The sequence below is a fragment of the Brassica rapa genome, chromosome A07, assembly GCF_000309985.2.
Source record: "Brassica rapa cultivar Chiifu-401-42 chromosome A07, CAAS_Brap_v3.01, whole genome shotgun sequence".
Taxonomy (NCBI): domain Eukaryota; kingdom Viridiplantae; phylum Streptophyta; class Magnoliopsida; order Brassicales; family Brassicaceae; genus Brassica; species Brassica rapa.
Genome location: NC_024801.2, coordinates 19,091,539 through 19,102,438, shown reverse-complemented (window position 1 = coordinate 19,102,438; position 10,900 = coordinate 19,091,539). Strand labels below are relative to the sequence as shown.

General features: G+C 32.9%; 1 protein-coding gene across 1 annotated transcript; it reads right to left on the bottom strand.

Annotated features, from left to right (window-relative positions):
* Positions 1-111: 111 nt before the first annotated feature.
* On the bottom strand, positions 112-1,574 carry LOC103830264 (GATA transcription factor 4). Its single transcript, XM_009106022.3, has 2 exons — positions 1,178-1,574; positions 112-870 (listed from the first exon to the last, which is right to left on the bottom strand). Exons 1-2 carry the CDS (start codon positions 1,406-1,408, stop codon positions 364-366), a joined length of 738 nt encoding a protein of 245 aa, XP_009104270.1. The 5' UTR covers positions 1,409-1,574; the 3' UTR covers positions 112-363.
* Between the last annotated feature and the right edge of the window lie 9,326 nt (positions 1,575-10,900).

Sequence of the window (10,900 nt, the reverse complement as noted above, 5' to 3'; positions counted from 1 at the left end):
CATACATACATGAAGGTCAAGTAACATTTATGATGTAATTTATATCGCAAGTCACATAAAGCAGAGTCAATTGTGGAAGTTGAGAGGCTTTTATAACTGATAGCGAGAAAATTTAATGCAGCCAATAAAGCATTTATTAGTGATATAACTTAAGAAGAAACTAAAAACCAATTAAAAAGGAAAAGAATTCAAATGAATACTACTAACAAATTAATGACGTGATTAACAGAGTTTGAATTAACTAATACCATTGATACTTAGCTCTCCCTCGGTCACGTGATCATCGCCGTTACGATTACGACTCCTCACCAAACCCGTTAACTTCAAAAACCCTCAAAAGAAAACGCCAAAGGCAAACGCTAATCATTGCGGTTGAAACGGCAGAAGATGGACAGCCGATTCAAGTTGTTCCTTCTGTCGCCTGAGTTCCATAACTTTCCGGTGAGAGTTAGAATGCTGAGTCAACACAAACGTCGGACTCGACGCAGGTCTGTACTCCGGCACAAGCCTCCCTGATTTGAAACGAACTCCACAGGCGTTGCAAAGCGTTTTAGGCCCGAGCGGTCCCGTCCTCCACTGAGGCGTTTTCTCTGACGCGCAGTGCGTGCACCTCCTCGCTCCGCCTCCCTCCGCCGCTTCGAGTTTCTTGGTGGGCCTACGTTTTGCGACGGAGTGACAAAGCTCTGCTTCTGGCGTCGGTGCCCATGTTCCGGTTACGGAAGGTGCTGTGGCTCTTGATCGACGGCTTCTTGGTTTTCCCGTGAATGACGTCTCAGGCCTGACGGTCATGGTTAATGGATTCGCTGGGTAATCAGAGAAAGAGTCGTCCACGAATCTTGATAACCATTCTAGATGAGCTGCGTCGTCACTCTGCATCAAAAATAGAAATAATAACAAAAATCAAATTCGAAACCATAAGGTGACTATAGACTATAGTCTATAGATAGAGCTGATCATGTACATAACAAGACATTCTTTTCCATTTCTAAAATTTCAATGGTTTTATATATAAATCATTCCGCTTCTAAATTTTTAGTGATTAGTAAATCGTCCCGCTCTAGATAAATCTGTATTGATCATTGAGTATTTTATTCCGTAATTATTTCAAGTCCATAAAATTTTAGGACAGGCCCTGACGATAGAGAATATGCGCAATGGAACTGAGTTTTGAACTTACGGGAACACAGAGATCATGGGCGAAATCAGTGAGGGGAGGAGGAGGAGGAGAAGTGTGGAAGGAAGTGGAGGCGGGTGAGGGGAAGTTAAAAGGGTTTTCCGAAGAAGATGCGGCGGAAGAAGTAGCGGATGAAACGACGGTGGAGGAAGAGGAGAAGATTTCGTCGTTGGAGAAGTCGAGAAGGTCGTCGATAGGAAGCAAGTCTGGTGAAGATAGGCCGTAGACGTCCATTACTACGAGTCACACACACACTTGAACTCGGACTTTTAACTCAGACTCGCTCACTCAGTAAGTGCTCACTGGTTGAAGGCTTTAATAGAGAGATAGTGAAGTGGTAGAGAACGTGTATAGAGTTATCATGCACCGAGACTGACCTGACCCCATCACTTTTTTTTTTAATTTTATTATCGACTTTAATAAATATGTCTACGTTTTCTTTGAACATGCATGTGCTACAAAAGTCTGGCTTGCGGGGGTTGATTATCCAATCTAAATTAGTGCATATTTATACGAAATACAACCATAATATAATTTTAAAAGTATGTAAAATCCACTTTGATCGATGATTTACATAGTTGATGTAAGGAAGCAACTATGATTTGCATCTCTTTCATAGTGACTTCCGATTATACTTACAGATTAGAGTATGAATCTAAGAAAGTAAGGAAGCGGAAACTATATAAATGAAATGATATTTGCTCGTTTAGTTTACAAAAACTCCAAAAAGACAACTAAAAAATCAAATGGATGGATGAAAAGAAAGAAAAAAATCAAATGGATGATGGATCCGGTGTATGCTCTTCAGAAACTACAAAATTAAGAAAACTAAAACAAGGCTTTGTATGAATATAGAATTTTGTTTATTTATTCATGAGTTTAGTACGAAACAGCTTTGCTAATATTTCTTGATCTACTAGTGATGATTTTTCTACTATTTTAAAAAGTATGGAATAATTAATAATACTTATGTAGTGGGGAAATGGAAAATAGGTGGAGACAATCAAGGAGATGGGTCGACCGACGACCCGAAGTGCATTGCACTTTGGTTCTATAAATTCCCATGCCCTCTTTTGTGTATATTTTTTTCCTATCATTTATCATTTTATGTCTCTTTCAAGCCTTGATCCTTGCTTCTATATTATTCGTTCCTTATAATTATATAATTTCTCGTATGTACATAACACATGAATGATATAAAAGGAGGGAACCAATTCTTGCGAGCATTGTTATCATATTTGCTAAAAATAAATCACACTTATAAGTTATACCTATGTATCTTGTGCTCAATTTCCATGTTGCACCATCGCTACACTTCCAGGTTATATTTTTTTTTTGGCTAGGTATATATGTTCTATTCCAAGAGAATTTTTTTTTTTAGGATGCATATTAGTACATTAAAATGAGAATATACAACCAAAACATATTGCAACAACAACATATCTTCGAGTCCGGCAGTTCACGGGCTTTAACTTTCAGCAAAAAGGTGGAGTGACCATGGGAAGACAAGAACCGGATGAGGATCTTGATCAAGACATGGACGGGTTAGACGAGTTGAGGCAAGACGAACCGGAGGAGATGGTCCGAACCTCAGCTATCCTTCAAGAGAGATTGGGACGAACCGACGAAGTCTGACCAAGATTATTCAACATGCTCCGAACTTCAGCTTTATCGACAATAAACTAGAGCTTTAGTCTCATATTTTGATATCTTTATAGGCATATCAAATAAAACAGGATGGCGAATGAGATAGCACATCATACTTATGCATTCCAAGATATGATTAGATAGTTATACACCGATCTGGTTACGGTCTTTGATGTGAGACCGACAGACCAAATGATGAACTGTATGTTATAACAATATATATATATATATTTGCAAGTTTAAAGCGTATATATAGTTTGTAACGTTGTAAGGCTTTGAACATTACTATTTTTACTGTGGTTAGATATGTACTTACATATGCTAAAAAAAATTCTCTGGAATTAACTTCATAAAAGACAAATCGTATATACATACTACATTGATTGAACAACCACAGAATAAGCGTCCCACAACGTGTTGAAGTGTCTCTGTATCTCACAAACATTATTTCCATTGATCAAATAATTTCATTTGAACAAAAAGTTAAATCATTCAACAAGGTAATTAATTATTGTTTTGTTTCGTTTGTTTAGTTCATTTTGCTTGTTTTTAGTAACTTTATGCATTATACAGTACTTTAATTTTTTAGATAGTTATCGTTTAAAAATCTTAATTGAAAAGAATGAAACGTAGTTTTTTTCTGAAACTATTAAAAAAGTAGTTTATCCTCACAAGAGTTTACGGCAGATGTTTGTTTGTTTTTTTTTTGGTAAACTGTTAAGATGGCGGATGTTATTAAGCGATATATATTTTCATCATACATTTTTATAATATTGAAACAAATCAGACTGATGTAGTTTATTATTTACCAATAATATTTATCTGTGCCAAAGGAGTTGTTCGGCCGATAAATTAGTGATTTGATACGAGCCGACAATCTCAATTATTGGCCTATATCCATATAAAAGTTCTGAAGCTAAAAATATTGTATCAGTACCAGTGAGAAAAAAGTAAGTCCACGTGACTCCATGTGAAGAGTGTTCTCATCTTCACGTGCCCCTAAGATGAAATAAGTATTTTTTTTTGTTTAAGCAGGTAAAAAAATACATGAAGAATGAATGTAAAGAGGAAAATTGTTCTTCAAAAACTTTTTTTTTGTCAACTTCTTCAAAAACTTTTAATTGTTGTTATTATATATCAACTAATACTACGATGAAATCAACTTCTTTTATCCAGAATATGTAATGTTATATTTTCGGGCTTAATCCCTTTTATCTTTTCTTTTTTCGATCAAATACTTCAACACTCCACCTTTTTTGGTGGGTTGTCCAAAGCCACAACAGACTCTCCTCTTACTGTTTTTTGGTCTTTTGTCTTTTATACAGCATAATCTCTACCATCGACTTGTAATATACTATGAGAAAGTATGATAGCGCGCGAGGAACTGAGGATGTTAGGTTTCTTTAGGTTACCATATACTGTGTATCGTTAACAATATATTTATCAATAGTATTATAATAATGCGATTGCAATATTCTATAGCATTTTACATATAGCATTTGTTACTAAAGGGCTCGACTTTACTGGACATTCACTTCTAAAACTACATAGCACGGAACGAGAGGAGGAGGCAACGGAAATAAATTGATTTTATTCCATTGAATATTACACTATTTTTCTACCGACAGTTGGCAACTTCTGTCTTGTTCAGAAGGTTCCCTCTCATAGGCCCCTCTATATTTTATCTTGGTTGTAAAACTTAAAACGTTCCAAATTGCAAGTAGGCGTGGAAGTCCATTTGTATAATTTGACTAAAGACTAATTAATGTTCTATATTAGAAAGTGTAGAATCTGTTTTCTAATTTTTATTGTAATATAAGTAATTTTAGAATAATATGAAACAAAATATGGGTTAGAGAGTGGAGTGATGTCATTCACATGTTTTCTGTTTTTGGATACAGAGTTATTGTGCATCTCATTACAATGGACGCGGTGAGTCTCACTAACGGCGAAAATCCGACTTGCCATATGAGAGCCGAGTCACTGTTCCACTATAGCGATGTGGTTGTAAGGGAATTCTTCTACGTTGGTTCAGAATGCAGATATTTACCAAATTTAGGTTCCCGTATCAACCGAAATCTTTTCATGTTCCACGAAAAGAATGTTTTATTCTTGCTATCCTCTTTCTTCAGTTTTGGCATTGCATCGTAGTTGCATTTATTAGTTCATGTGGTATTTGTCGTGTTTTTTTTCTGTTATTTGTTGTTTCTAGTTTAATTTTTGTTTCTATATGTTTTGTAATTATGAATTTCTATTAAATATTCGAAACACTTAATAAACTTAACATTTTACCCAAAAATATAAATATATATGGGTTAAAAAGTAAAGATAATAAACAAATATTTGCAATCAACATAAAAGAAAGGACACGGAAATTTAAATTATGTGATTTTAGCGAGGAAAACGAGTGTAGAGAGACTGTGACGGTGCTTGGTAGGCCCAGCCTATCATGGTTCAGGCATGTACTGTGCAATCATCTTCTCACAAAGTTCTCTTTCTAAGTCAGAGGCTCTCGTATAGTGGTTCGACTTTCTTTTATTCTCTTTCTGTGAAACAAGAATCTCTGATTATTCGTTTGATAGTACATACGAATATTTTTCATCCAGCTTACTTCAACAATTCCTTGTTTTTTGTTCATTTAGCCTTCTTGAATCACGTGACGACGGTGATCCCAAAGCAAACACGTGCGACCTCATGTGCCCATAATGACAAATTAATGTTATTTTATTTGTCGTTAACTCTTTTTAGAGTACGTACTTATTCACCACTTAATCACCTCTTAAGTTAATATATTACCAAATATTACGTTAATTGAGATAATGTTACCCTTCTGACGATTAACATGCAAATATGATGACTTTATGCTCACCCACTGTCCCTCTTGTCCCCCTTTAATAATACGAATTAACTGTTGAGTAGTGTACAGAGGATATTCATGTTTAATTTGTGGTTCACTTTCGTTTTCAAAACCATTTTGTACTCAACTGTATGCAGAATTCTTAAAGACGATAACAATAGATTTAAACCCCACAAAAGCATTAGCTAATGATACGAGCCGAACCTGATCAACGAGCTAATCAATAATTAATGGAATAAGTTGTCGTATTTGTGATATTTTGATATATTAAGCGAACCGGTCCACAAAAGTTGTATATATAATTTGAATATTTTTCACTAGTGTCTAGTTCGTTTTGATCTTAAATCCGTTGAATTATTGGGAGTTTAAACATGAACAGAGTGACCGATCTTGCGGATTATTAGACTCACTACATGCAATACCCTGAAACACAAACAAATAAAATATATTTAACAAAGATTTGATTACTTGATTTCTAGTGAATTCAACCATTATAATATAAGAACGAAACCTTTCACTAAGTTTGTGGCATCTGCAGCCATGTCCAACGCACGTACGTCCATGATTCAGCCACGCAAGCTTCTATACCATTCATCCTTTTACGTTAATTCAACGTGTTTCAAGATTGGGTAGCAAGAAGATGATATAGAATGGGCTTCTGTGTTTGTATTGTGAATATAATTATGGGCCGTGGGGTCTAGTCTCCGTAGAGATACAGCGACCACTTGGGACAAATGTTTGGCATAGACAATGCGTCAGACATACGACATAAAACACTTACGAGCGTCGTCTAGCCATTAGGAATGTTGCGGTGCGTCGGGAATCTGCGGTTTCAGACACCGTAACAATTTCAGAAAGCCACATTCCTAAGTTAAGGAGTTGAACTGGTCCGTAAAGTCTAGATCTTAAATCCCTTTTATAAAAGTTGGACTCATTATGGATGAAGACGCAATTTAAATGAGACTTCTCCGATTTGGTAGATATGATTGATAACCTGGTTGATTGATGATCAGTTTTTATTTTTTTCGTTTGTGGCACATGAGCTTTGAAAGTTTTAGCATTATCCATAATCTGCGGACCGAGGATCGAAAATGTTCGAGCTAATTTCCTTACAAAAAAAAGTTAAATGTTATGTCATTTTTTCTCATGTAGATCAAACCGGTTTAGATAGAAATGGTTCTTGGAAAGACATTTTTTATCAGATAAAACTTGATCAAATTTTATCGGTAGGTGACAAAAAAAATGTCCTTTAATTTCTTCGAATATATTCTAATCTTATTTCAAGATATTATCAAATTTTATACTACCTAACTAACTATGTGTTAACATTTATCCTAAGTAACCCAGAGTTGACTTTTTTTTGTTGCTAAAAACCTAGATTTGACTTACTCCAAACATACATAAATACAAATTTTTAAATGTATTGCATTTGTACTAATAAAAACGGGACAATGTATTACATATTACATTATTTTAGGTAAATTACTAACTTAATTTTCTGACAAGCAAAAAGTAAATTAATTTTAAAAACCATATAGCGTTAAATTTATGAAATAAAACAACTAACGTTAGTTTTTTTTTTTGTGCTTTTAAGTAACTTTCTTTTTTGAGAAAAAAACGCAGCTATTGATAATTCTAGAAGTTTTGCTGAATGAACTTGATTCAGTCGTGCGAACACATAAATATTTTGATGTTCTGCAGTATACTACTCAAAAGTACGCCGGTAAATAATCAATCGAATCTTTTTTGTTAGGTTACAGTTAACTTACTCTAGACTTATATGAAAAAAAAATCTAGAATATCTACAAAAGTTAATCAAGTTGCTTTGGTGTAATGGTATAGGAACTCCACCTAGAGTGCCTGTCCCTAGGTTCGAGCCTTGGCCACTGCGGAATTTATATATAGGCTGCAGCATCCGAGACCGAAGACTGTTACACGGTGAGCCACATGGTGACGTCCTGGCAGCGTCCATACTCACTTCGGTCTCTAGTTTGGACCACTTCGGTGGGGACAGGATATTCGGTTAGAAAAAAAAAAAAAAGAATATCTAGAAAAGTTGATGGTGTCAATGACTTTGTGGATTAAGGTGATGACAGATGGAAGGTGTTCCACGAAGGATCGGGTGAACGGTCGCTAAACTCGCCACTATTTCGCCGGACCCATTGGTCGCCGATTTGGTTTGGAGCCACGGAGGTTGGGAGAGTGGGGGCACAACTCGGTATGACTTCTAGTGAACTCACCTTTAAGACAACGCTATTAACTTTTAGATATTTCGATGCATGGGTTACGCAGAGATGTGGGAAACGTGTAAGGTTAAGATTAATGGACAAAATGTGTACAGATAAATGGTCCCCTTAAAGGTAATAAGAGATATGCATGGAACAAAGGCTCCTTGGACATGATTAACCAGAGTTTCTTAGCCGGATGTTCTTAATTCATGATTTGACACTTTTTTGTTTTTTTGTTTTTTTACATTTTTCGACTAAAAGACAACTCTTATATCTCTTATTTAAGAGACGGTTCTTAGCAGAGCCGTTTAATAGCACGTGCATGTGAAGCGGTCGAACAGGGTCCGAATATAAAAATAAAAATTTTAAAGAAATTTTCAACAATATATACATAAATTATAGTCTAAAACTTCAAAATTGAAATACAATACTGACTAATTTAGAGTTTATAATTTATAAAAAATGTTAAACATATATAAATAGAACTATTAATTTTTAAAGTTATTTCATTATGTTTTAAATATATCGTTAATATTTTTAAACATGGTCCAAAAAATAATTGAGACGGTCTTGGTTCTTAGCTTTACTTAGTCAAAATATAAGAAAAACTAAGAACCATCTCTTAGCCGAATTTAAGAACTCTAATTAAGAGACTTGGGTTAATCTTCATGTCCATATCTAATTTTATGATATTTTCACATATTAATAGTTTAAGATATAATATCAAATAATTTAATTTTGTTTGCATACAAACATTTCGAGAAAAAACAAAATTATACAAAAAACTAATAAATTTGTAATAATTCATATAAAACTAATGTTTAAAATTAAACTATTAATACGAGATTTCATTTTTAAATAAATAAGCAAAATAAGTGATTAATATATGATTAGTACAATTTTATCAAAAAAAATTCAGCAAATATAAAAATTTTAAAATAATATTATATACTTAAAAATTGATATAAAATATATATATTTTAACTTATTTTATAGTTTAATTATTATTTGAAAATAAACATATATCTTCAACGGTCAAATCTAGTTAGAAATTAAAGCGATGTTCTAATTAAGATCGTATTAGTATAAATCCTTTGTCAAACATGCTGAGACACCAACATGTTTCAGGTTCGATCCACCTGCTGCGCGAAACTAAGTCACAATTATCCTGGTCACCCAACACGGATATGGGCCCATGCTTTAGGGTCCATTTGAATACCCGGAGAGAGGGTCTATCCGTGGGCTGCACCTCCCCTTGGGGATTAGCCTGGGCCTCTCCATGGGTCTGGGATACCCCCAGGTTAATTAAAAAAAAAAAAAAAAAAAAAAAAAAAAAAAAAGAAAAATGTATTAGTATATTTAATTATATTCAACTCTTATATAAAGTATTATAAAATATAATCTAGTTAAGCTGCACATTACATCTGAACTAAAAGCCTAGCTAGGGTTTATGATATTTTCTTCTTGTACGAACACGTTAGATGTGTCGTGTTTTCTTGCGCAAATGGGCTAACACATTGGAAAGAAATGTTGTCAGAGTTGACTGGCATTATTATAGCATGATTCTCGAATTGGCTGGTTTCTATAAAGACTTACTAGGGATTAACCCGGGCTACGCCCGGGATTTTTATATTTTTCTAATTTAAGTTGTTAAATTATTTATATTTAGGTTATGATATATATTTATATAAATGTTAAGATGTATGTTTTAACTAAAATTTATTTTTAAATTTTAACACGTTAAATTAACATATTTTTTACTATTTAAATATTTTTTGTAATTTTATTGGCTATCTAGTTATCATATTTAGCAAAACTATCTGTTGAGTGTTGGAATAAATGTTTTAGATATTTAATTAAACTGCATAGTATTTTCGGATCGACCACATGCTCAACAATCGATCAATCCGTAAAAAAGATGGTCGATCTTCTTGGCGAGGTAATTACAATTTTAGAAAAAATATCTTTGATTTTCAAATTTAAGTATATAACTATTCTTTTGAATATTATTTTTTTTATTGTATTTTTTGATTAAATTATTGTATTATAATGTTTATGTAAATATTTTTTGTGATGTTTGAATTTGTGTTGTTCGTATACTTAACCTAGATGATATTGATGTTTAACCATTTGTTGTTTTTATTTATTTTTTTTAATCAGAAATTGTTTTTATTTAAAAAAATTATTCATATATAATATAATAGTTTAAGTTTGGAAGATTAATCTATATATATAAATTATGTATATTTTTTAAAAAATAATTTAAGATATTATATATTGAGTAACTGAATTTCTTATCTTTAAAATAAAATATTTATATTTTTGTCTTCATGTTATACTCACCAATCCATCATTGATATTTATAACTCAGTATGTTTTTAAAAAAACTTAGTTTTAAGTAATAAACGAGTTTAATAAATTAAATTCATCACGTATAATGTTCTCTAAACTATATTTGAAAACTCTCTAAAATTATATTTTAAGCATAATATTACTATTATTTAATTTTAAGCATAATATATGCAAAACCAACTTAAATTATATTTACAATAGGACTATCCTAAACCGGTTAATAAACCAAAAACAATATTAAACCAACATGAACCAATACCTGATTCGGCGAGGAAGAAAGTGTTTCAGGATAAACGCTTGAATGATTATTAACTATAATGGTTTGATCATGAAAGAGTTAGTATGAATATTAACAATTGTAACAATACCTTTGACTCTATGAAAAGCAATTCAATTCCCATGAATAAGTTTGGCTTTTGGAAGTTGTGGGTTTCCCAACAATGAATCCACCTAACAAAAAATTTGTTGTCATAAAAAATCACATTCAAGGTCATTAAAGGTTTTTGGGACGGCAAAAGTTGATGGTGGAACCATTTTTTTGCTCGAGTGCTTTGAAGTTTTACTTGATAAAGTGAGGTTGATATTGATGGAATAATGAGTTTTATAGGGACTTTCTTGATGTAAAACTATACATTTTTTTTG

Bases quoted from the DNA above. Each gene is read 5' to 3' on its own strand.
- LOC103830264 (XM_009106022.3), bottom strand. From the start codon at position 1,408: ATGGACGTCTACGGCCTATCTTCACCAGACTTGCTTCCTATCGACGAC. The intron at 871-1,177 runs GTAAGTTCAAAA...TTTTTGATGCAG, and splicing joins CCCATGATCTCTGTGTTCCC to AGTGACGACGCAGCTCATCT.